Source organism: Narcine bancroftii, chromosome 4, assembly GCF_036971445.1.
Source record: "Narcine bancroftii isolate sNarBan1 chromosome 4, sNarBan1.hap1, whole genome shotgun sequence".
Taxonomy (NCBI): domain Eukaryota; kingdom Metazoa; phylum Chordata; class Chondrichthyes; order Torpediniformes; family Narcinidae; genus Narcine; species Narcine bancroftii.
In genome coordinates, this window is record NC_091472.1 from 203,269,551 (window position 1) to 203,297,544 (window position 27,994).

The 27,994-nt window shown below is 38.7% G+C and overlaps 1 protein-coding gene across 4 annotated transcripts in view; it reads right to left on the reverse strand.

Moving 5' to 3' along the window:
- The window catches only part of ppil2 (peptidylprolyl isomerase (cyclophilin)-like 2), a 408,077-nt gene that overhangs the window by 367,587 nt on the left and 12,496 nt on the right, over positions 1–27,994 (reverse strand). For 3 of the 4 annotated variants that reach the window (XR_011356343.1, XM_069933670.1, XM_069933671.1), the window contains exons 3-5: positions 25,221–25,376; positions 23,459–23,504; positions 679–741 (exon numbers count right to left, since the gene is read on the reverse strand). Coding sequence is in view for 3 of the 4 variants with exons in the window: in XM_069933670.1 (XP_069789771.1) it covers positions 679–741; positions 23,459–23,504; positions 25,221–25,376 (265 nt within the window). In the remaining variant the exon portion in view is untranslated. The remainder of the gene's footprint in view (positions 1–678; positions 742–23,458; positions 23,505–25,220; positions 25,377–27,994) is intronic. The other variant, XM_069933672.1, reaches the window with a different exon arrangement.

Genomic DNA, 27,994 nt, shown 5'->3' on the forward strand with positions numbered 1-27,994 from the left:
GTGAGTGGAGTTACTTTCCCATTACACCCCTGTGCTGACTGGACTGAAGACAGATAAAAGGGAAATATGGCACCAGACAGAAAGCTATTTTCTTACACTGCTCATTTAATTACCAATGGTTATTCCAAAATATTTGTACATTGGCTTGGTTTTTATTTTGTTTAATGAAGGGAAAGATTTTAAAAACTCAGATCAGGAATGCCATCTGAAAGTCAAGCGATAGAAGGCTGTAAACAAAGGGCTGGGTGGATAGAAACATTACGTTTCTACGTTACATTGGACAGTGTAGTAGACTGGGTAAGCACTGGAAGCTTTCCATTCTTGTCACAGTGCAAACACAAGTCCCTTATCATCTCCTGCATCTCCACTTTCAATGATTCAAATTTTACAAGTTGTGAGTGATTCAAATCAAATTTCAGCTGATTTAACACTAACCTTCAGAGAGCTTGAACTAAGATTAGGCCACAAAGGTTTGCCCAAAATTACAAGCGTTCTATTCTCACAGTTCAGTTACTGCATCATTCCAACAAATATGAATTGCAATGGGAATCAACTTCGTAAAACAGCTAATTGCACAGTATAAAATACTCTTTCTTGTTGCCATTTCCACTGACATTTCGGAGGAATGTAAGCCAAAGTGCGAGCCATGCTGGATAACAATTAGCCTTCAATACTCACAAGAGATCAAATACCATTCCATCAGGTGTACACACTGGGTACTCAAAGGGTTGAAGCGACAAACTGCAAGAGAAAGCAACAATAAGTTGTGCAAGTAAAATTTGGTAAAGTCGTCAAAAACTATTAATCTTCACCCAGCACACCAAAAATAAGTAGATCACAAAACAGCTGAAGACTGAGACTGCAAAAATACTTTAAAAACTTTCATGCTGGACAGTTTTAAGCTATGTACATGCGATACACAAAAGTTTTACAGAAACTCGGCAGGTCACTCAGCGTCCAGAGGAAGTAAAGGGTAAGCAACATTTCGGAACTGAGCCTCATCAAGGTATGAGCAAAGAGCAGGCAAGTACCCAAATTATGTTGGGAGGGTGGGGAGAGGAAGGGGTAGGGGAAGGAGTACAAGCTAAGATGGGAGGGTAGAAGAGAAAATAGCTAAAAAGTGACAGGGGGAGGAGTAGTTCTCAGAATGTAGAGCAATGGTTCTCAACCTATTTCTTTCCATTTACATTCCCTATGATACAGGTGCTCTGTGAATAGTAAGGGATTGCTTTTGATAACTCCAAAGGAAATGGGTCAATGACAGTTTTTCTCAAGCAAAATATTTCAGTAACGATTGGATCTACAGCAGTGGTTCTCAACCTTCCCTTCCCATTCACATCCCACCTTAAGTAATCCCTGACTAATCACAAAGCCCAGATGGTGCAGGGATGACTTACAATGGGATGTGAGTGGGAAGAAGAAGGTTGAGAACCACTGGTGTCGAGGGAAGGGAAGGGTGTGGGGAGCTGGAGGAGAGGAGAGGATTTGACAGAAACTGGAGGTCAATTATTAATGACACAAGAAAGTCTAGAGACTCTGTTATTGTAGTTAATAAAAGTGCTGGAAAAAGTCAGCAGGTCCCACAGTGACATAGGAGGCAAAGATATATAACCAATGTTTTGGACCCCCTTTTTCTCTTTCCCCTTCCCTTTGCCCATCAGCTCCACAGCCACTTCCCTAACCTCTCCATTCAGAGAACTACCCCCTCCCCTATCACTTCATAGCTTTTTTCTCTTCTACCCTTCCACCCATAGCCTCATACCTGTTTGCCTGTGCTCCTCCCTTCCACAGGGACTGCTCCCTCCGTGACTCCCTTGTCCACTCCTCCCTCACCACCAATCGTCCCCTTGAGACCTACCCTTGTGACCACAGTAGGTGCTCCATTTGTACCGACACCTCCTCCCTCAGCACCATTTGGGGTCCCAAACAGTTCTTCCAAGTGAAGTACCATTTCATTTGTGAATCTACAGGGGTCATTGACTGCATCCAGTGTTCCCACTGTGGTCTCCTCTACATCGGAGAGACTGGACGCAGATTGGGAAATTGCTTTGAGCACTGGCTGTCCACCCAATTCAATTCCCCACCCTATTCCCTTGCCGATATGTCTGTCCATGGTCTCACGTTCTGCCAGACTGAGACTACCCGTAAATTGGAGGAATAACACATCATCTTCCAACTCCATCTTCTGCTCCCTACCATCCTTCTAGCCAACGTACAATCCTTGGAGAACAAACTTTCTGAACCCCAAGCCAGACTTCAACATCAGAGAGAGATTAGGGAATGCTGTGTGATGTGCTTTACAGAAATATGGCTAAATGCGGACATTCCGGACACAGCACTGCAGCCCAAGGGCTTACATCTCCATCAAGCTGACCGAACAGCGGCATCTGTAAAAACCAGGGAAGGCAGTTTGTATCATCATCAATTCATGTCATGTCCCAGTCCTGCTCCCCCGACCTGAATCATGTGGCAATCAAGAGTCGCCCATTCTACCTGCCGAGGGAGTTCACTGCCATCTTCCTGGTCGCAGTGTACATTCCGCCCCGGGCTAATGTCAGGTGACACTGGAGAGACTGAGCACTGATTAACAACTTATGTTGCATTTTATCCTGATGCCTTCCCAATTGTTGTAGGAGATTTCAATCAGGCCAATCTGAAGAAGTCTCTGACAAATTACCATCAACATGTCACATGCGAGACCAGGGGAATCAACACACTAGATCACTGCTACACCACCATGACAAACACCTTGTGAACCAACCATGACTGCAATTCAGCAAGTCTGATCAACTGGCTGTGCTTCTACTCCAGGCATACAAGCAGAGACTGAGGACCAATGCACCAGTAGTGAAGACAGTGAAAAGGAGGTTGAGGGAGGCAGAGGAGCTTCTGCAGGACTGCCTTGAATTGGTGGCCTGGAACATATTCAAGAACTCATCCATAGCCTTGAATGAATATGCAACACATGTCACTGACTTCATAAGGACCTGCGTGGATGAGTGTGTGCCCAAGTGCCGGTTCCCTAACCAGAAGCCCTAAATGAATCAGAGGATTTGCAACCTACTGAGGACAAGAACAAGGGCGTTTAAGACCAGAGACCAAGATCTCAATAAGACAGCCAGGTGCGACCTGCGGAAGGCCATCTCTGAAGCAAAGTGGCAATTCCACAGGAAGCTAGAGACAGAGACACACCAGCTATGGCAGGGACTGCAGGCCATTACAGCGTACAAAGTGAGGGTGAATACCATAGATGGCTGTGATGCTTCATTACTCGATGAGTTCAACACCTTCTATGCCTGCTTTGAGAAGGAGAACCGGGAGTCACGTGATGGAGTAGTGGCCGGACGGTGAACTCCAGCCCTCTCCAGAAAAGTCGGGAAAAACGAGAGAAAATACAAAGGCACAGAAATACAAGTTAAAGAAAAGTGAATATAAAGGTGGAAAGAAGATGGAGACAAAAGGAGAAAAATCAAAATCAAAATCAACGGAAAGAAGAGAGGAAGAGAAGACAACGGAGGAAAAAGGTGAAGGCCTTACCTGTCCGAAGAGGCCCGCTGCGGAGAGAAGACCCCACTACCTCAGGTCGGTAGAAAGAGAACTACAACAATGGCTCACAGAGCCGAGTAAAAGTGCGCAACCGCGCATGCGCGACTCCTCGCGCATGCGCGATGCGCATACAAAAAAACACACCGACGGGAGGGGGGACCAGCTGGGGAGTCGATCTCCACAGCCGGCAACGACAGCTGCAGAACACCTGCAGCAAGAAGACACCACAGAAGACAATGGAAACAAGAAAGAAGAGGAGGAAAGGGCAGCAAAGAAACAACAGATGGTCAACCTAGAGGAAGAAGAAGAGGAAGAGGAAGAGTACAGGGAAATAGAAGAAGAAAAGATAGGCAAGGTAAAGGAGGTACTTGCTCTTGTTAGAGGATACATGGAGTCATTTAAAGAATGGCAAACACAGGAATTCAATGATTTAAGAAGAAGAATAAACAACACAGAAAAGAAAATAAATAAAATGGATATGACCTTAACAGAAATGGGGAAAAAAATGGACAAGATGGAAGAAAGGGCAATAGCAGCAGAAATGGAGGTAGAAGACTTAAAAAAGAAATTGGAGGAATCTAATAAAAAAACTAAAGAGACACAAGAATTACTAGCCCAAAAAATAGATATAATGGAAAATTATAACAGAAGAAATAACATAAAGATAGTGGGCCTTAAGGAAGATGTAGAAGGCAAGAATATGAGGGAGTTTATAAAAGAATGGATCCCTAAGGCCCAAGGATGCCCAGAACTACAGCAAGAAATGGAAATAGAAAGGGCACATAGAGCATTGGCCCCTAAACCACAACCACAACAAAAACCAAGATCTATTGTAGTAAAATTCCTAAGATATACTACAAGAGAAAAGGTGCTGGAGAAGACAATGGAAAAAGTAAGAGAGGGCAACAAACCACTGGAGTATAAAGGGCAAAAAATCTTCATTTATCCAGATATAAGCTTTGAACTCCTAAAGAAGAGAAAAGAGTTCAATGCAGCAAAAGCGATTTTATGGAAGAAAGGATATAAATTTACACTGAAGCATCCTGCGGTATTGAAAATATTTATTCCAGGACAACAAAACAGACTATTCTCGGATCCAGAAGAAGCACGAAAATTTGCAGAACAATTACAAAAATAGACTGAGGGATGAAGACGGGTAATGAGAGCAAAAATTATCACGATTGATATGTATGTGGGTAAAGACAAAAATAGACTGAGGGATGAAGACGGGTAAGGAGGGTAAAAATGACCACGATTGATATGTATGCGGGTAAAGAGGTATAAGAGTGAATAGAGACAACGGGCATATGTGAAAGTATCTGTAATTAGAGGAAAACATAGAAAGTATAGACAAGAATTAATAAGGGAAGGTAATGGAATAGAGAGAATAAGGAGGGAACTAAAAGAGTGACCTTTGTGACATATAAAAAACGAAATCTTTTCTGGGGGGGGCTGGGTGGGGGGAAAAGAGCGGTCACTGCAAAATCAGTTGACGCTTGCGAGTGGATTCGCAAATCCAAATGGAGAGGGGAGATGTGGTTGTCCGACAAGGGATAAAGGGCAACTCAGGAGGGGAAGGGGAGATTGGGGATAAAGAAGATAGAAATAGGAGAATAAGGAAAATGTTGGATGTTGTAGGAATGTTGTCTGGTAAAGAGTTGAAAATAAGAAAACAGAAATGGAAAAGGAGGAAAGGTAATGATGGAAAAACGGAAAGAGAAGATAAACAAAATATAAAATGGCTACGCTGAACTATATGACTCTAAATATTAATGGAATACATAACCAAATTAAAAGGAAGAAACTACTAAATTTACTGAAAAAGGAAAAAATAGATATAGCATTTGTCCAAGAAACACATTTAACTGAATTGGAGCACAAGAAATTAAAGAGAGATTGGGTAGGACATGTAACAGCAGCATCGTATAATTCAAAAGCAAGAGGAGTGGCTATATTAATTAGCAAAAATGTGCCATTTAAAATAGAAGAGGAAATAATAGATCCAGCAGGGAGATATGTTATGATAAAATGTCAGATATATTCAGAGCTTTGGAATCTACTTAATATATATTCACCTAACGAAGAAGATCAAAAGTTTATGCAAGATATCTTTTTGAAGGTAGCTAATACGCAAGGGAACATACTAATAGGAGGGGATTTCAATCTGAATTTGGATCCAAATATGGATAAAACGGGGAAAAAAATTAACAGGAAGAACAAAGTAACCAAATTTATAATTAAATCAATGCAAGAAATGAAACTTGTGGACATATGGAGAAAACAAAACCCAAAAGAAAAGGAATACTCATACTACTCGACTAGACATAAAACATACTCAAGGATAGACCTATTCCTGTTATCAGCCCACATACAAGGGAGAGTTAGGAAAACGGAATATAAAGCTAGACTATTATCGGACCACTCACCCCTGTTATTGGCAATAGAGCTAGAAGACATCCCTCCAAGAATGTATAGATGGAGATTAAACCCCATGCTACTTAAAAGACAGGATTTTAGAGAATTTATTGAAAAACAATTAAAAATGTACTTTGAAGTAAATACGGAATCAGTGGAAGATAAGTTTATACTATGGGACGCAATGAAAGCATTCATTAGAGGGCAAATAATAAGTTATGCAACCAAGATGAAGAAGGACTATAATCAGGAAACAGAGCAGTTGGAAAGGGAAATAATAAACATAGAAAAAAAATTAGCAATAAAGGAAGATACAACCAAAAGAAGAGAATTGGCGGATAAAAAAATAAAATATGAAACATTACAAACATATAAGGTGGAGAAGAATATAATGAAGACAAAACAGAAATATTATGAACTAGGGGAAAAAACACACAAAATCCTAGCATGGCAGCTTAAGACAGAGCAAACTAAGAAAACGGTATTGGCAACAAGGAAAAAAGACAAACAAATTACATATAATCCAAAAGAAATTAAGGAAAACTTCAGAGAATTCTATGAACAATTATACCGAACCGAAAACGAAGGGAAAGAAGGGAAAATAGATGAATTTTTGACTAAAATTGAACTACCAAAACTACAAATAGAGGAACAAAATAAATTAACAGAACCATTTGGAACAGTAGAAATACAAGAGATAATAAAAAATTTACCAAATAATAAGACACCAGGAGAGGATGGACTCCCAATAGAATTCTACAAAACATTTAAAGACCTAATAATACCGCCCCTCCTGGATGTAATCAACCAGATTGATGAGACACAAAACTTACCAGATTCATGTAAAACAGCAATAATTACAGTGATACTAAAACAAGGGAAAGATCCACTCTCACCAGCGTCATATAGACCAATATCTTTGCTAAACACAGATTATAAGATAATAGCTAAACTATTAGCGAACAGATTAGCAGAACAGGTACCGAAAATGGTAAATTTAGACCAAACTGGATTTATCAAAAAAAGACGCACAACAGACAATATTTGTAAATTTATTAACTTAATTCATGCAGTAGAAGGAAATAAAGCACCGGCAGTAGCAGTTGCTTTAGACGCAGAGAAGGCCTTCGACAGAGTAGAATGGAATTACTTGTTCAAAGTATTGCAAAAATTCAGTTTACCGGAGAAGTATATTAATTGGATTAAAGCATTATATAAGGGACCGTTAGCGAAAGTGACAGTAAATGGACATGTATCAAAGCAATTTAACTTAAGCAGGTCAACGCGGCAGGGATGCCCACTATCACCATTATTGTTTGCGCTAGCTATAGAACCACTAGCAGAATCGATAAGAAGAGATAATAATATAAAAGGAATAAAAATAAAAGACAGGGAATATAAAATCAGTCTGTTTGCGGATGATGTGATAGTGTACTTAACAGAACCAGAACTATCAATAAAAGAACTATATAAGAAATTGAAGGAATATGGAGAAGTGTCGGGATACAAGATAAACGTAAATAAAAGTGAAGCAATGCCTATGAATAAGGCGGATTTCTCAAAATTTAAGGAGGAATCCCCATTCAGATGGCAAACGCAGGCAATAAGATACCTAGGTGTGCAAATAAACAAAAATCTAGGCCAATTATATAAACTCAATTACAATCCACTAATGAAAAAACTACAGGACGATTTAGAGCATTGGAAAGAGCTACCACTAACACTGATAGGAAGGATAAACTGTATTAAAATGAACATTTTTCCAAGGATACTATACTTATTTCAGGCATTGCCAATACAACTGACAGAAAAATTCTTCAAAGAGTTAAAGAAAATAATAAGGAGATTTTTATGGAGAGGGGGGAAACCGAGGATAGCACTAGACAAATTAACAGAATGGTATAAACAAGGAGGCTTACAATTGCCAAACTTCAAAAATTATTATAGAGCCGCACAATTAAGGTACCTATCAGATTTTTATCAAACAAGGGAAAAACCAGACTGGACGAGACTAGAATTAGATAAAATAGGGGAAAAGATACCTGAACACATATTATATAAATGGGACGAAAAATTGGTACAACATAGAACTTCTCCAGTATTACACCATCTCCTCAATATATGGAAGAAGATACATGTAGAAAGAAATAAAATAAATTACCAAATACCAAAACTAATATTGACGCAAAATAAGCTACTCCCTTTTACAATAGACAACCTTGCCTTTAGAAAATGGGAAAAAAAAGGGATTAAAAGAATAGAAAATTGTTTTTCAGGAAGTAGATTCTTATCCTTTGAACAAATGAGAGATAAGTACAATATAACGGGAGATACAGCGCTGGCATATTACCAACTGAGATCCTACTTGAAAGATAAATTAGGAAGCAACTTGAGTTTACCAGAGGGAAGTAACCTTGAATATGTGATTACAGATACAATGTTAATCAAAAGATTTATAAAAAATATGTATATTAAACTGCAAGAAAAGGAAAATGAGGAAACAAATGGTAAAACTAAACAAAAATGGGAACAAGATTTAAATATAAAGATAAAAAAGGAAACATGGGAGAAGTTATGCTCTGGAACGATGAGAAATACAATAAATACGAGGCTGCGTATGATACAATATAATTGGTTACACAGACTATACATCACACCGCAAAAGTTAAATAAATGGGACCCAACAGTATCTGATAGATGTTTTCGATGTAAAAAAGAAAGGGGAACAACAATTCATGCAATCTGGACATGTGAGAGAGTAGAAAAATTTTGGGATGATCTCAATCAGATATTAAATAAAATAACAGAAAACAATATACCAAAGAATCCAGAGATCTTTCTCCTAAGTAACATAAAAAATAAAGAATTTGGAATTGACTTGGAGGATGCACAAAAAAGATTTGTTAAGATAGCCCTAGCTGTAGCAAAAAAATGTATTATGTCAACCTGGAAATTGGAAGATAATTTGAAAATACAACAATGGTATATAGAAATGAATAAATGTATTCCATTAGAAAAAATAACATATAGTTTAAGAAATAATATCGAAATATTCGAACAAGTATGGGAGCCTTACATTAAATACAATAGCGAAAACCTACCGGGAACAAACATTACCTAAGTTGATGGAAGGAGAAGAGAAGAAAAAAATGGACTCAGTAGAATTTCTGGTGTATTTTTGTTGAATGACAACATTGTCTAACTGAATTAATGCAACCTAGATTGTATAACTAAAATGGATGAGAGGGGGGAGGGATGGGGGGGTGGCTTGGGAGGAGGGAGGGGGGAGGGAGAAAAAGTCACTGTAAATGTGTGGAAAAGAAAAAGAGTATATCATGGCTATTGTGATTTATGGTGTGAAAAATAAAAAATTAAAAAAAAAAAAAAAAAAAAAAAAAAAGAGAAGGAGAACCAAACAGGGCATACTAGAATTCCTGCAGTGGCTGAGGACCTGTGGTATCTGTCTCTGAGGATGATGTCAGAACATCATTCAAAAGGGTGAACCCTTGCAAGGTGTCAGGCTCTGACGGCATTTCTGGCAGGGTATTGTAAGGTAAAAACATCATGAGATGGGACCGGAGAAGGAGTCACCCAGTACTAAGGAGTAACAAAATGCAGATGTGACCTTGTACACTCAAGATAAGCTTGGCACTAACAAGCTGATGAGCAGCAGACTAACAGTGAAGGGTAGCAACAGCTTATTCATTGGACAGTGTAATGGTATGATAATTTACTAAGTATGTGTCCTGAGGTATAAAAAAACACCACTTGCTGATATCAGGAGAATGCGCCTTCTCCAACTAACACTGTTAGTTGTAAGTGTTACAATCCGGTAATAAAGAACCTTGATTTCGACTCAGTCTGGTGTCTGACTCACTCATTCTTGAACAAAGCAGACCTAACAGTACTGAAAATCTCATTGCTGCAGTCAGAGGTCCCATCTGCTTCAAAAAGGGCATCAATCGGGAGTCACGTGATGGAGTAGTGGCCAGACGGTGAACTCCAGCCCTCTCCAGAAAAGTCGGGAAAAACAAGAGAAAATACAAAGGCACAGAAATACAAGTTAAAGAAAAGTGAGTATAAAGGTGGAAAGAAGATGGAGACAAAAGGAGAAAAATCAAAATCAACGGAAAGAAGAGAGGAAGAGAAGACAACGGAGGAAAAAGGTGAAGGCCTTACCTGTCCGAAGAGGCCCGCTGTGGAGAGAGGACCCCACTACCTCAGGTCGGTAGAAAAAGAACTACAACAATGGCTCACAGAGCCGAGTAAAAGTGCGCAACCGCGCATGCGCGACTCCTCGCGCATGCGCATGAAAAAAAACACACCGACGGGAGGGGGGACCAGCTGGGGAGTCGATCTCCACAGCCGGCAACGACAGCTGCAGAACACCTGCAGCAAGAAGAGACCACAGAAGACAATGGAAACAAGAAAGAAGAGGAGGAAAGGGCATCAAAGAAACAACAGATGGCCAACCCAGAGGAAGAAGAAGAGGAAGAATACAGTGAAATAGATAAAGGGAAAGGCAAGGTAAAGGATATACTTGCTCTTGTTAGAGGATACATGGAGTCATTTAAAGAATGGCAAACACAGGAATTCAATGATTTAAGAAGAAGAATAAACAACACAGAAAAGAAAATAAATAAAATGGATATGACCTTAACAGAAATGGGGAAAAAAATGGACAAGATGGAAGAAAGGGCAATAGCAGCAGAAATGGAGGTAGAAGACTTAAAAAAGAAACTGGAGGAATCTAATAAAAAAACTAAAGAGACACAAGAATTACTAGCCCAAAAAATAGATATAATGGAAAATTATAACAGAAGAAATAACGTAAAGATAGTGGGCCTTAAGGAAGATGAAGAAGGCAAGAATATGAGGGAGTTTATAAAAGAATGGATCCCTAAGGCCCTAGGATGTCCAGAACTACAGCAAGAAATGGAAATAGAAAGGGCACATAGAGCATTGGCCCCTAAACCACAACCACAACAAAAACCAAGATCTATTGTAGTAAAATTCCTAAAATATACTACAAGAGAAAAGGTACTGGAGAAGACAATGGAAAAAGTAAGAGAGGGCAACAAACCACTGGAGTATAAAGGGCAAAAAATCTTCATTTATCCAGATATAAGCTTTGAACTCCTAAAGAAGAGAAAAGAGTTCAATACAGCAAAAGCGATTTTATGGAAGAAAGGATATAAATTTACACTGAAGCATCCTGCGGTATTGAAAATATTTATTCCAGGACAACAAAACAGACTGTTCTCGGATCCAGAAGAAGCACGAAAATTTGCAGAACAATTACAAAAATAGACTGAGGGATGAAGACGGGTAATGAGAGCAAAAATGATCACGATTGATATGTATGTGGGTAAAGACAAAAATAGACTGAGGGATGAAGACGGGTAATGAGGGTAAAAATGACCACGATTGATATGTATGCGGGTAAAGAGGTATAAGAGTGAATAGAGACAATGGGCATACGTGAAAGTATCTGTAATTAGAGGAAAACATAGATAGTATAGACAAGAATTAATAAGGGAAGGTAATGGAATAGAGAGAATAAGGAGGGAATTAAAAGAGTGACCTTTGTGACATATAAAAAGTGAAATCTTTTCTGGGGGGGGCTGGGTGGGGGAAAAGAGCGGTCACTGCAAAATCAGTTGACGCTTGCGAGTGGATTCGCAAATCCAAATAGAGAGGGGAGATGTGGTTGTCCGACAAGGGATAAAGGACAACTCAGGAGGGGAAGGGGAGATTGGGGATAAAGAAGATAGAAATAGGAGAATAAGGAAAATGTTGGATGTTGTAGGAATGTTGTCTGGTAAAGAGTTGAAAATAAGAAAACAGAAATGGAAAAGGAGGAAAGGTAATGATGGAAAAACGGAAAGAGAAGATAAACAAAATATAAAATGGCTACGCTGAATTATATGACTCTAAATATTAATGGAATACATAACCAAATTAAAAGGAAGAAACTACTAAATTTACTGAAAAAGGAAAAAATAGATATAGCATTTGTCCAAGAAACACACTTAACTGAATTGGAGCACAAGAAATTAAAGAGAGATTGGGTAGGACATGTAACAGCAGCATCGTATAATTCAAAAGCAAGAGGAGTGGCTATATTAATTAGCAAAAATGTGCCATTTAAAATAGAAGAGGAAATAATAGATCCAGCAGGGAGATATGTTATGATAAAATGTCAGATATATTCGGAGCTTTGGAATCTACTTAATATATATTCACCTAACGAAGAAGATCAAAAGTTTATGCAAGATATCTTTTTGAAGGTAGCTAATACGCAAGGGAACATACTAATAGGAGGGGATTTCAATCTGAATTTGGATCCAAATATGGATAAAACGGGGAAAAAAATTAACAGGAAGAACAAAGTAACCAAATTTATAATTAAATCAATGCAAGAAATGGAACTTGTGGACATATGGAGGAAAGAAAACCCAAAAGAAAAGGAATACTCATACTACTCGACTAGACATAAAACATACTCAAGGATAGACCTATTCCTGTTATCAGCCCACATTCAAGGGAGAGTTAGGAAAACGGAATATAAAGCTAGACTATTATCGGACCACTCACCCCCGTTATTGGCAATAGAGCTAGAGGACATCCCTCCAAGAATGTATAGATGGAGATTAAACCCCATGCTACTTAAAAGACAGGATTTTAGAGAATTTATTGAAAAACAATTAAAAATGTACTTTGAAGTAAATACGGAATCAGTGGAAGATAAGTTTATACTATGGGACGCAATGAAAGCATTCATTAGAGGACAAATAATGTTATGCAACCAAGATGAAGAAGGACTATAATCAGGAAACAGAGCAGTTGGAAAGGGAAATAATAAACATAGAAAAAAAATTAGCAATAAAGGAAGATACAACCAAAAGAAGAGAATTGGCGGATAAAAAAATAAAATATGAAACATTACAAACATATAAGGTGGAGAAGAATATAATGAAGACAAAACAGAAATATTATGAACTAGGTGAAAAAACACACAAAATCTTAGCATGGCAGCTTAAGACAGAGCAAACTAAGAAAATGGTATTGGCAACAAGGAAAAAAGACAAACAAATTACATATAATCCAAAAGAAATTAAGGAAAACTTCAGAGAATTCTATGAACAATTATACCGAACTGAAAACGAAGGGAAAGAAGGGAAAATAGATGAATTTTTGACTAAAATTGAACTACCAAAACTACAAATAGAGGAACAAAATAATAAATTAACAGAACCATTTGGAACAGTAGAAATACAAGAGATAATAAAAAATTTACCAAATAATAAGACACCAGGAGAGGATGGACTCCCAATAGAATTCTACAAAACATTTAAAGATCTAATAATACCGCCCCTCCTGGATGTAATCAACCAGATTGATGAGACACAAAACTTACCAGATTCATGTAAAACAGCAATAATTACAGTGATACTAAAACAAGGGAAAGATCCACTCTCACCAGCGTCATATAGACCAATATCTCTGCTAAACACAGATTATAAGATAATAGCTAAACTATTAGCAAACAGATTAGCAGAACAGGTACCGAAAATGGTAAATTTAGACCAAACTGGATTTATCAAAAAAAGACGCACAACAGACAATATTTGTAAATTTATTAACTTAATTCATGCAGTAGAAGGAAATAAAGCACCGGCAGTAGCAGTTGCTTTAGACGCAGAGAAGGCCTTCGACAGAGTAGAATGGAATTACTTGTTCAAAGAATTGCAAAAATTCAGTTTACCGGAGAAGTATATTAATTGGATTAAAGCATTATATGAGGGACCGTTAGCGAAAGTGACAGTAAATGGACATGTATCAAAGCAATTTAACTTAAGCAGGTCAACGCGGCAGGGATGCCCACTATCACCATTATTGTTTGCGCTAGCTATAGAACCACTAGCAGAATCGATAAGAATAGATAATAATATAAAAGGAATAAAAATAAAAGACAGGGAATATAAAATCAGTCTATTTGCGGATGATGTGATAGTGTACTTAACAGAACCAGAACTATCAATAAAAGAACTATACAAGAAATTGTAAATTGTAAAGTGTCGGGATACAAGATAAACGTAAATAAAAGTGAAGCAATGCCTATGAATAACGCGGATTTCTCAAAATTTAAGGAGGAATCCCCATTCAGATGGCAAATGCAGGCAATAAGATACCTAGGTGTGCAAATAAACAAAAATCTAGGCCAATTATATAAACTCAATTACAATCCACTAATGAAAAAATTACAGGACGATTTAGAGCATTGGAAAGAGCTACCACTAACACTGATAGGAAGGATAAACTGTATTAAAATGAACATTTTTCCAAGGATACTATACTTATTTCAGGCATTGCCAATACAACTGACAGAAAAATTCTTCAAAGAGTTAAAGAAAATAATAAGGAGATTTTTATGGAGAGGGGGGAAACCGAGGATAGCACTAGATAAATTAACAGAATGGTATAAACAAGGAGGCTTACAATTGCCAAACTTCAAAAATTATTATAGAGCCGCACAATTAAGGTACCTATCAGATTTTTATCAAACAAGGGAAAAACCAGACTGGACGAGACTAGAATTAGATAAAATAGGGGAAAAGATACCTGAACACATATTATATAAATGGGACGAAAAATTGGTACAACATAGAACTTCTCCAGTATTACACCATCTCCTCAATATATGGAAGAAGATTCATGTAGAAAGAAATAAAATAAATTATCAAATACCAAAACTAATATTGACACAAAATAAGCTACTCCCTTTTACAATAGACAACCTTTCCTTTAGAAAATGGGGAAAAAAAGGGATTAAAAGAATAGAAAATTGTTTTTCAGGAAGTAGATTCTTATCCTTTGAACAAATGAGAGATAAGTACAATATAACTAGAGATACAGCGCTGGCATATTACCAACTGAGATCCTACTTGAAAGATAAATTAGGAAGCAATTTGAGTTTACCAGAGGGAAGTAACCTTGAATATGTGATTACAGATACAATGTTAATCAAAAGATTTATAACAAATATGTATATCAAACTGCAAGAAAAGGAGAATGAGGAAACAAATGGTAAAACTAAACAAAAATGGGAACAAGATTTAAATATAAAGATAAAAAAGGAAACATGGGAGAAATTATGTTCTGGAACGATGAGAAATACAATAAATACGAGGCTGCGTATGATACAATATAATTGGTTACACAGACTATACACCGCAAAAGTTAAATAAATGGGACCCAACAGTATCTGATAGATGTTTTCGATGTAAAAAAGAAAGGGGAATAACAATTCATGCAATCTGGACATGTGAGAGAGTAGAAAAATTTTGGGATGATCTCAATCAGATATTAAATAAAATAACAGAAAACAATATACCAAAGAATCCAGAGATCTTTCTCCTAAGTAACATAAAAAATAAAGAATTTGGAATTGACTTGGAAGATGCACAAAAAAGATTTGTCAAGATAGCCCTAGCCGTAGCAAAAAAATGTATTATGTCAACCTGGAAATTGGAAGATAATTTGAAAATACAACAATGGTATATAGAAATGAATAAATGTATTCCATTAGAAAAAATAACATATAGTTTAAGAAATAATATTGAAATATTCGAACAAGTATGGGAGCCTTACATTAAATACAATAGCGAAAACCTACCGGGAACAAACATTACCTAAGTTGATGGAAGGAGAAGAAAAGAAAAGAATGGACTCCGTAGAATTTCTGGTGTATTTTTGTTGAATGACAACATTGTCTGACTGAATTAATGCAACCTAGATTGTATACCTAAAATGGATGAGGGGGGGGGGGTGGGGGGGTGGGTTGGGAGGAGGGAGGGGGGGGAGAAAAAATCACTGTAAATGTGTGGAAAAGAAAAAGTGTATATCATGGCTATTGTGATTTATGGTGTGAAAAATAAAAAATTTTTAAAAAAAAGGGCATCAATCATCCCGATGCCCAAGAAGAGTAGTGGGAGCTACCTCAACGACTATCGCCCAGTAGCACTAGCTTCCACTGTAATGAAATGCTTTGAGAGGCTGGTCATGACCAGAATTAACACGTATCTAAGCAAAAGTCTGAACCCATTGCAATTCCCCTATCATCACAATCGTTCCACACCAGATGCAATATCGCTGTTTCTCCACTCAGCTCTGGATCACCTCAAACAAACAATTCATACATAAGGCTCTTCACAGATGACAGCTCACCCTTCAATACCATTATTCCCTCAGTGCTGGTCAAGAAGCTCCAAACTCTGGGCCTCTGCATCCCACTCTCAAACTGGATCCTTGACTTTCTCATCAGAAGACCACAGTCAGTACGAATTGGAAACAACCTCTCCTCCTCACTGATCATCAACAGGATGTGTGCTTCGCCCACCGCTCTACTCTTTATGCACCCATGACTGTCTGATCCGGCTCAATCCCAATGCCATCTACAAGTTTGCCGATGATACCACAGTTGTCGGCAGAATCACAAATCTCAATGAGGAGGCGAACAGGAGGGAGATACATCAGCTCGTTGAATAGTATAACAACAACAACCTTCCGCTCAATATCAGCAAAACCAAGGAGATGATTATGGACCAGGAAGAAGTCAGGGGAATACAACCCAGTCCTCATCAAGGGCTCAGTAGTGAAGAGGGTTAAGAACTTCAAATTCCTGGGGGTCAACATCTCCGAGGATCTGTCCTGGAGCCTCCATGTTCATCCAATCACAAAGAAGGCTCACCAACAGCTATACTATGTCACCGAAGACTCTCAAACTTTTACAGGTGTACCATGGAGAGCATTCTGGCTGGTCACGTCACTGCCTGGTATGGAGGCACCAAATCTCAGGACTAGAAACTCCAGAGGGTTGTTAACTCGGCCTGTGACAGCTCAGGCACCAGACTTCACTCCAACGAGGACATCTACATGAGGCAGTGTCTTACAAAGCAGCCTCTATCCTCAAGGACCCCCACCACCCAGGCCATGCCCTCTTCATTCTGCTACCATTGGGGAAAAGGTATAGGAGCCTAAAGATGAGGCCTCAGCGGCACAGGAACAGCTTCTTCCCCTCTGCCACCAGATTCCTGAATGGTCAATGAACCAAAGACACTGCCTTACTTTTCGTGCACTATTATTTTTAATTTTTTTTAATATATTATTGTTGTAAGATGGTTTATAATATGAATGTTTACTCTATGATGCTGATGCAAATCACCGAATTTCATGACTCGTTCATGACAATAAATTCTGATTCTGACTGGGCACCTCCAACCGGATGGCATGAATATTGACTTCTCTGGTGTTTGTTAAATCCCCACCCACTTGCTTCCCCATTGTCTCCCCATTCCCTCCCTCCTTTCGCACAGACATGATAAATTCCACCTAGTCCCCTATCACATCCAATTTACACCTTTTGCTGGTCTGGATTCCTCCCCCATTGTTTGAATTCTGAGCCTTTCTGATATATCCTGCCTTTTCCGGTTTGACCTTGAAAAAGGGCCTCAGGCCTGAAATATCGGCTGTATATCTTTGTCCCCTATAGATGCTGAATAAACCAGCTGAGTTCCTCCAGCATTTTGGTGTTTCTCCTCCCCCCACATTTTAATTGAAGCACCTGCCTCCTTTTTTGTGCATACCGATGAAGGACTCAGGCCCAAAACTTTCCTTCCTATAGATACTGCATGACCTGCTGGGTATTGGCAGCACTTTTATGTACTGCACTTTAATCGCAGCATCTGCAGACTTTCCTGTATATCTCCATAAAGCTGTGCCTTAAGGAGAGAATGCATTTGAGTGCAGGCAATAAATGAAGCTTTCCACTTAGAAACATACATTTGATCTGGCCAGAATCAAGAAACGAAATTCACTTCTCTCAACAACATAACTTCACAATCACACAAATAATCACTTCTGATTTTCCATTCGACATTTCCAACATAGCCAATTTAATTTCTAAGTCAGTAAAAGGAGCCTCCAGCTCCAATATATCTTCTTCTTCTAATACCGGTAATTTCAACATCGATAAAAAGGAATCAATCAATCCACTCTCCTGTTTTCCCTCAGAACTATATAGTTTCTTATAAAATGAGTAAAACTCATTATTAATCTCACGAGGTTTGTAAGTAACAGTCGAATTTCGTCTGACTGTATTAATAACCCTTGATACCTGCTCTTTCTTTAATTGCCATGCAAGTACCTTATGCGCTTTCTCACCCCATTCATAATACCATTGTTTAGATCTATTAATCAAGCATTCAAATTGATAAGATTGCAACCTATTGTATTTCAATTTCAATCTAGACAACTCTATCTTCTGATTTGCTGTCACATCTCTCTGAAATTCCTTTTCTAATTCATCAATCTGTTTCTCTAATTCAAGGCTCTCGGTCAAATAATTCATTTTAACCTTATTATAACCTAATTATTTGACCTCTCAAGTAAGCTTTCATAGCATCCCACAATATAAATTTACTCTGAACGGAATTAACATTCTCTTCCAAGAAGAAATTGATTTGTTTTTTAAAAAATTCAATAAATTCCGCTTTTTTTAACAACATCGTATTGAATCTCCAACGAGAAGCTGCATGAACTTTTTCAGAACTCCCATAAGTAAAATACAACAAAGAATGATCTGAAATTACCCAACTTTTATATTCTGCTTGCAGTATTTCCCGTAAACGTGCCGATACTAAAAAAAAATCAATTCTAGAAAAAGATTCATGTCTAAATGAATAAAAAGTGAAATCCTTCTCTGTTGGATTGAGACGTCGCCAAATTTCCACTAAATTAAGATCTTTCATCAAAGCTCGAATTTGAATTGCCATTTTGGATTTTTTAACATTTTTTGGAGATTTATCTAAATAAAGGTTCCAAAACACAGTTAAAATCTCCTCCACCCAGAACATTTTCATGAGCTTGTCCCAGAAGCAGAAATCCATCCGAAATAAATGCTTCATCATCCACATGCAGTTCATAAATGTTAGTAAAGTCCAAAATTCATTAAAAATCTTACAATTCAATTTAAGAATACATCCTGCATTCATTTCCATTGATTGTAATTCAAAAGATAAATTTTTATGTATTAAAATTGCTACTCCCTTAGCTTTAGAGTTAAATGAAGAAAAAAAAACTTGTCCAACCCAGTCCCTCTTCAATTTCATACTTTCTTTTTCATTCAAATGTGTCTCCTGTAAAAAAAGCAATATCTATTTTCTTCTTTTTGATATATGTCAAAACTCTCTTACGCTTGATCGGATTGTTTAATCCCTGAACATTAAAAGTAGCAAATTTCAAATTCGACATATCTAATACAATTACTAAATACCAAAAATAATCACAAAATTAATAATAACAAAGAAAAAAATTTTTTTTATATATAGGACCCCCAAATTAAAATATATAGGCCCTCCAAATAAAAATAATATTCATTAATAAGAGAAAAAAATCTACTAGTGACTGATGACTAACAAAGAAGTTAGTGCAATCCCCTCCTCCCCAGTCAGCCAATCAAAAATATTAACATATTACAAAAAAAATTCAGCCTTGAGATTTCACTCCAGATGGTCAACTCATTTCAAAAGTAGATGAACTCTTTCCATTCCCGTTCTTTCCACTTCTGTCATTTTTCCCATTTCCAAGACTACCAGATTTTCTTTTATGAGATAATGGTGGACTTCTTCTTTGTCCTCTGACATCTGGTAGCGAATTAGCAAAAACCATTGCTTCATGCTCACTCTCAAAGAATTAAGACTGATAGTTTCCATAAAACACTTTCAACACAGCAGGGTAACGAAAAGCAAATTTGTAACCTTTAAGCCATAAAACGTCTTTAACTGGATTAAATTCACATCGGCATCTGATGACATCTTGACTCAAATCAGGGTAGAAGAAAACTCTATTCTGAACCATCATTGGAGCTGGCCTTTGTCTTGCATTTTGAACTGCAAGTCGAAGAATTGTTTCTCTATCCAAACAGTTCAAACAACGAACTAACACAGCTCTTGGAGATTGACCAGGTAAGGGTGTTCTTCTTAAAGCTCTATGTGTTCTTTCCAATACCAATCCATCAGGAAAAGACTCTTCCCCCAACATCTGGGGAATCCAATTTTTTTTAAATATGACAGGATCTTGACCTTCTATACCTTCTGGCAAACCCACAATTTTCACGTTATTTCTTCTGCTTTGATTTTCCAAATAGTCTAATTTTTTTGTTAATTCTCTTTCCCGGGCTCCAAAATCTTTAACTGATTTTTCCACCTTTACTATTGTTTCTGTGTTGGATTGTACCTGTTGTTTACATTCAGAAAAGGAAGCTTCAAATTTTTTCAAGTTTTCCCAATTTTCTTTAGCTTCTGCCTTAACCACAGTTAGGTCTGAGCTCATATCAGTATTCATTTGAACCAGCTGGTTCAATTGACCAGTAATGATATCCAAATAAGAAGCAATATCTTCAAACGTCGTACAAAAAGGTTGAGATGCAATTTGGAATGCAGAATCCAGTTCCACAATTTGTAACTCACTTTCTTCCAGCTCTTCTTCCATTTCCTATGCAGTGGTAGAGTAAGGTAAGTCCTCTTCTGGTTGTACTTCAAAAGGCAGCATTCTAGTTGTTTTGCTGCGAGTTTGGACACTCAACGACGACCCCCCTGACTTCCTCAGGGGGTCGCCGCTGTCTTCCCCCCGCAGACCATCTTTTTATAAAATTACGGAATCCTCCGTAATTAGCAGCGCTACTCAAGCCCCCAGTCGCTATAGTCTGCGTGTCTAGCGTCACAGTTCTCTTCTTCCACGCTCCCATCTCTTCCAATGGGGTTATTCTTTGTGACAAGCCTCCAGGCTCGTGCCCAACTTCTCAGGAGCATGCTCCTTCCTCCACAAAATGGATCTTGAGCGATCATTGAGGCTTGGAGATCGCTGAAATCGAATCAGAGGCTGTTTCAGGTCGTTTAGGCCCCAAATCTTCTGCACTTCGAAACTGTATTTTCTTTTGTAACTGAGACTGCTTTTTTTACATTAGTAGCCATAATGGCTCACCAAAATATCAAACTAAAAATTTTAATTTTATAATTAAAAATAAAGGGTTAAAAAACGGGTACTTAAAAGTCTGACCAGAGATTACATATCTAGTCTCTACGCCATCTCGCCACGTCCCCCACAAATAATCACTTCTAATGAATTATGAATTCCTTCCATTACAATTAATGGCTGGAACTAAATGATTTAGACTGCATAACTAATTGAGCTACATTTGTTATGGATATATTATTTCAATATTTCAAACAAATATTCCACCAAAAAATAATTAAACCAATAAAAAGCTAGAATTCCAAGCCAAAATATTTCTAAAAAGATAAAACTACTATTTTAAGCGCTTATTTTGGGCATGTATCTTTGGGCGAGGCGAATCCCCGGGCCGGCCTGGGGCTGCTTGCCCTCCGTTCTCACCCTGCTGGAAATGGCTCTCCAACTAGGCAGCTATCTGCGCCTAGATCCAGCGCTTTGAGAGCGTGCACCCCATCTATGACCTGGTGAACCAGCTGGAGGACGTGGGGCTGCAGACTCAGATCCGGGAGCATGTCATCAGCATCGAAGGAAGGCCGAACAGGAGAGGAGGCAGTGCGAAATACTCGGGCCAGAGGCTTCGGGCCTACTCCAGGCCTAGCGGTTAGCACAGTTGTTGATGTCTGTTCGTATCTCTTCCTCCTGGATTGCACCGAGCAGCCACACTTGCAGTCCAGGCCACTGCAAGGAGAGCGTTTCAGAGCCAGGGAGCGGGACGAGGGCAGGAAGGAGTCGGACCAGAACTCGGTTATGGATGGAGCTCCCTCCTCCTGGGTGTGGATCTGTGGGTACAAACCACCTGCTGCCTTGCAGGTTTTGCCTCTTCAGGCAAAGGCTAGGAGAAGGTAACTCTGACTTCAAATCCCCAGGCTCGTCTCGCCCAGCCGTCAGTACCTGGAAAGGGCCCCAGTTATGGGCAAATAGCACATGTCACTCTGGCAATAGGGGCTGGCAGCTGTGACAGAGCGCAGGAAAGTTTCCCTAGCAGTCTGCAGCAGCAAACTCGGTGAGCAAAGGATCCAAAAGGACAACGGCCAGCGAGCACGGTCATGGAACAGACCATTGAGGGAAATCCCATGTCACTCTGACTGTTGTGCGTCGCGCTCGGTAGGCCCAGTGGCGTGGGACCCAGAGGGAGGCCTTTGTCCTGGGCAAGCATTCGCCTCCAAGTCCTTGCCCAGCTCATGGTGTCTAAAGCTCCATGGAAAACAAAACAAAAATTCTGTGAGGATAGAAGAGCTACAAGAGCCTTGTTCATCTTGGCTTGTGAAGGGATGGGCCATGATGGATGGATGATGATCTTTGACACTTTCCATTGAATCATTTGAAATTTAGCGAATGGCTCACATTTCAACAGAGCTGGAAACAAAGTTTAGAAGCAAAATGGTTTAAACAGGAATGGGGGGAAAAAAAATCTGAAAACATTTCAAAAAACATTTAGCTCCTAAGTTCACGAGACAAATTCCAACTTGAATTTTAAAAATGCAAATGTATAAATCTCCGTACACTGGAAGGAAGCAATTGACCTCAACCACACACACTCAAAAAGAAGGCTGCCACTCCAGTGAGTGATACACACATTTTGGAAAAACAAGAAATTGAGATAAAATGGAATAAAGAATGCACAAACCCAGCATGACAATACAAAAGATCCATTTGTTTGTTTAAAAACATTCCCAAGGAAATAGAGATGCATTTTGAGAGAGAGGGCACAATAAAGATAGGGAAAGAAGATTAACGGGAAATTTTAATCTGAACCTCAAAAGAGCTGAAAAATGTTCAATACCAACATATATATGTAAATGTTTGTTTAATTGAGAATTGTAAACGTTGATTATATTATAGAATGCGGAGATAATGCCTGAGAATTGTAAATTCCCCTCTAGTTTCAAAATAAAGGGTTTTTTTTTATATAACTGACCTGAATAGAAATTATATTTTCTTCTTCCATTGCTATTCTTTATTTTCACTGGATTGGAGTTTTTTTTAAATCTCTTTTCATTATTAAGTTTTGATATATTATGAAGATTGTGGTTTGGGGTTTGGAATTCAGTTCGCATTTTTATAAAATTTCTTAAACATAATAGGAATATTGTATGTGGAATGTTTAATGGCGAACAATAATCCTAAACTTAATCCTTAAAGATTTTAAACATTTTAATCAGAAAAGAATTGTTCGTTTCATTATATGAAATGGTTTATTGATTCTGTTTAACGGCTTATGTCATTTTACTGGTTTATACCTCTCTGCATAGAAGTTCTTTATAAAAGTCAATACAAATATTTTTGGTCTAAGCTAAGTTAAATTTTAAGCAGAATCAACAAATTGCAAATTCAAATTTAGTTGAATTTCACTGCAATATTTCGACAATCCATTTTAGGGAGAGAAGAAAGCAGAGGAACAGTGCAAAGCAGCAACCCTTACCTGCAGTGATCGAAAGGCAAGCGGCGGAAGTTGGCCTGTGGAATAACTGTAAGACAGAAGAAATTGTGTTTTTGAAAGGAATCAAATTCAGTCATATATTAGACAAGCTTTATAAGCGACCAGAACACGTTTATTGTTGCGTGCAGTGATGGGCGCCGTTTTGCGACTAGAAGACATCTCATACATCATACAAATAAGATTTTGCCTCACGACAGTTAAAGTATATCATGTATATTACATTTTAATGCATTATTACGTGACAACAAAAAAAATCTTGGAAAATAATACTCAGGGAGAGATCAATTGGTATGGAGTGAAGGCAAAATTTTACAATTTTGGGGTCCATTCAAAGTCTGATAACACCAGGAAAGAAATAGTTCGTTCATCGGATGGTGCATCATTTCACACTTGGGAGTCTTCTTCCTGATCAGGGAGAGGTGTTGGGGGGGGATGATACTGGTGAACAGAGTGTGGCCAGAGTAGAATAAGTCTTTTAATGCTTTTCCAAGGCAGCAGGAGTTATAGATGGAGTCGACAGATGGGAAGGGAGCGTCTATGATGGATTGAGCCACATTCACAATCTTCTACATTTAGAGATTCAGCCCATGACACCCATTTAACCTATAACCCCCAGTACGTTTTTGAAGGGTGGGAGGAAACCCATGGAGACGCGGGGAGAACATACAAACTCATTACAGATGACGTCGGATTCGAACCCCAGTTGCTGCCGCTGTAATAGCATTGTGCTAACCATGCCACCTCTAAATCCTCCACAGTTCTTGAAGTCTTGGGTTGAACAGTTCCCACACCATGCCATGATGCACCCTGATTAGACGCGTTCAACCTGTACAAGTTGTTAAAGGATGCAGGTGATATTTTCCCTCAAGCTTCTGAGGGCACAGAGGTGCTAGTGCACATTATTGGCCATTTTGTTTGTGTAGGTCAGTGGTTTTGTTATGTATAAGCCCGCCCTGCTGTCCATCATGTCATCCCTCCATATATATCTCTCTGGATGTCAGTGGCCATGTTAGCCTGATGGTATTAAAGATTGAGAAAAGCAGCATGTCTCCGAGCCCTAATTGTGTAAGTGCATACACAACAGTGGCGACGAGGAACAAAACGAACTCTATGCATGCTCCTTGCACCAATCAGGGCGAAAAGGAACAAAACGAACCCTACGTGGGCTCCTTGCACCAACCGGGAAAAGGAAGCAAAAAGATAAAGGTAAAAGTTGACTACCTAATGAGATCGAGTTCCCACCAAAATATCAAATGAAAAGTGTGCCAAGATGGCAGAGGGAAAGTTTGGCAAATTCAACAAAGCAGGTGAAAGTTTGAGTAATTGCATAGAACGGTTTAACTACTACTGCACAGGCTCTATTATTGAAGCCCCAGTGAACCGAAAACATGCCCTATTCCTCTGTATAATGGGCAACAAAACATTCAATCTCCTTAAAACTTTGCTGTCCCTGGAGGACCCAGGGACAAAGACATTAACTGAGTTATGCACAGCACTGGGGAACCACACAAGCCCCAGACCACCAGTTATGGCAGCAAGGCAGTGACTCTATGAAAGGAAACAAATGCCAGGGGAGGCAATAAGTGAATACCTGGCAGCGTTACGTAAACTGTCCAAGCACTGTCACTTCAAGCAGCTTCTGACCCAAGCGCTTCTGGACAGATTGGTGATGGGGTTGGCAGATCGCCAAGCAAAGCAAAAATTACTGGTAAGAGATGACAAAGTAACTCGCGAGAACACTTACAGAACTGTCTGCAGCTCAGAAATGGCAGGCAAATATTTTGGATGTGGGCCAACAAGGCCTGCTGGTCAGGCGGTTTTCCCACCAACAGAGCTTCCGTGGCAGAAAGTACAACCATTGCCCAGAAAACTGTTTCTTCAAATATCCCAGATGCCACCGCTGCAAGAAAAAAAGGACATATCAAAGCGAAATGTCCAGTTGAGGAAACAGTAAAACGCAGCTGATAACCACCCAACTGAGGTCTGTACACTAGCAAGGAGAGAGATCAGCCCTGACAACAATAAAACAACTGCAGTCTTGAACGATAAACAAAAAAACACAGCAATTTATATTCAACTGAAAATAAACAATGAACCTCTGAAAATGGAACTCGACACAGGAGCTGCAGTGTCTCTAATGTCATTACATTTAAAGCAACATTGCTACCACACCTCCCGGTGAAAATATCCGAAGTTACACTGAAATCTGTTACTGGAGACAGAATCAAAGTGTTTGGGAAATATACGGTCATCGTACAATACAAGCAACAACAACCAAAAACACTCTCTCTCTACATCATGGATACCCAGGGACCAGTACTTTTTGGAATAAACTGGCTACAACACATTCCCCTTGACTGGCTGGAGATCAGTACAATCTTGACTGTAAACCACGAAGACAATGCCAAGCCAGAACTCAACCAAATCCTCAACAACCACGCTGTGGTCTTCCAATAAGGGTTGGGAAAGATCAAAGGGGTTCAAGCCAAACTGCAATTAAAAGAGAATGTCGAATCAAAGTTCATCAAAGCCAGAACAGTCCCATTTGCAATGAAAGGAAAACTTGAAGCTGAGTTAAATAATTAAAAGATAAAGGAATATTAGAACCAATAGAATACAGTGGGCAGTGCCCACTGTACCTGTACAGAAAGCAAATGGTGAGATTCGCATTTGCACCTATTACCAAGTCACCATCAACCAGGCACTAAAAGTACCAGAACACCCCATGCACAAAGCAGAAGAACTCTTCCAAGCACTAAATAGAAGATAAAAGTTCACAGAACTAGACTTGTCTCAGGCAGACCAAAAAATAGAGTTGGACAAAGAACCAAGACAATATGTGACAATAAAGAAATAATGTGACAAACCTGGGACTGTTCACCTATACACGCATGCTGTATGAAATTTCTGCAGCACCTGCAATTTTTCAAGCTACAATGGTCAAATTACTACACGGAATAGCAGTGGGATGTTACCTTGATGATATCATCATCATGGGCCGAAACGATAACGCACGATTACGACAGGATAGGTGTGTCTTCATGCTGCCCCCAGTGACATACTTGGGATTTACAATTGACAAGGAGGGGGACCGAATGGATCCAGCAGCCACAAAAGCCGTTTGCAAAGCTCCATACTCAACCAACAAGTCAGTATTACAGTCCTTTCTAGGGCTTATAAATCACTATCGGAAACATATCCCTAACATGTCTACACTATGCAGCCCCCTAAACCACTTACTCAAGAAAGGTCAAAAATGGTACTGGAATACAGGAGCTAAAAACACAGTTGATCAACAAAAAAAAAAAATTAACGTCAACAAATGATGTTCTGATCCACTATGACCCAAACAAAGAAGTGACTCTAGCTGTTGATGCTTCACCAGTAGGACTGGGAGCAGGATTGTCCCAAATCACAGAGAAGGGTGAACAACCAGTGGCAAATGCTTCGCGGACATTAACTGCAAGCGAACACAATTATGAACAACTGGAAAAGGAAGGATTAGCAATAATTTTTGGTGTAAAAAGATTCCACCAGTATCTCTACAGAAGAACTTTCACCCTAATCACGGACGACAAATATTTAAGTATGGTTCTGGGCCCCCACAAAGGGATACCAATATTAGCTGCAGCCAGAATTCAAAAATGGGCCATGCTACTAGCCACATCCCACCTTAAGCAATCCCTTATTCATCACAGAGCACCAATGGCGTAGGGATTACTTAAAGTGGTATGTGAGTGGAAAGAAAAAGGTTGAGAACCACTGGTGTAGGTGAACCAGATCTAGTCACTGAAGATGTTTACTCTCAGGAAACATCTCAACCCACAAGTCTCTCTTTTTTTAAAAACTTTATTTAAAATTTTACAAAATCAAAAAAAATATAAAGTAAACAACCCTCTAATATCCCTCCCTCCCCCCCATCCACCCCACCCCCGACAAACCTCCCAACTACAGAGCTTATTGAAAAAAATACAATAAAATCAACTTATAACAGGTGTCGTGTGGTGTGCCATTTTTACATCTTCCATCACCTACAAAGCCATTACTTAACCTCTAAACCCATACATTTCAAATATAAACTCCACATTTCAACAAAAAAAATAATTGTTACCCAAATTACAAGTTATCATCTCCAGATGAATACATGATTGAATTTCAATATGCCATCTCTGTATACTCAATTCAACATCATTTTTTCAAGTTACAGATACACATTTTGTAGCCACCGCCAATCCTAAACGTATAAATGCAGAGGTTTCACCAAATGCAAATTAGCCATAATTGTATTCGTATATCCCAATAAACATACCCAAGGGTCAACATATACTGAATAAATCTCGCAAAAATTTGATAACTTTTTCCCAAAAAGGCTTAATCTTTATACAATCCCACACCGAATGCAAAAAAGTACCTATCTGATCACCACACCAAAAACACAAATCTGACTGACTGAACCTATATTTTTTCAATTTTTCAGGAGTTAAATATAACTGATGCAAAAAATTATAATTTATTAAA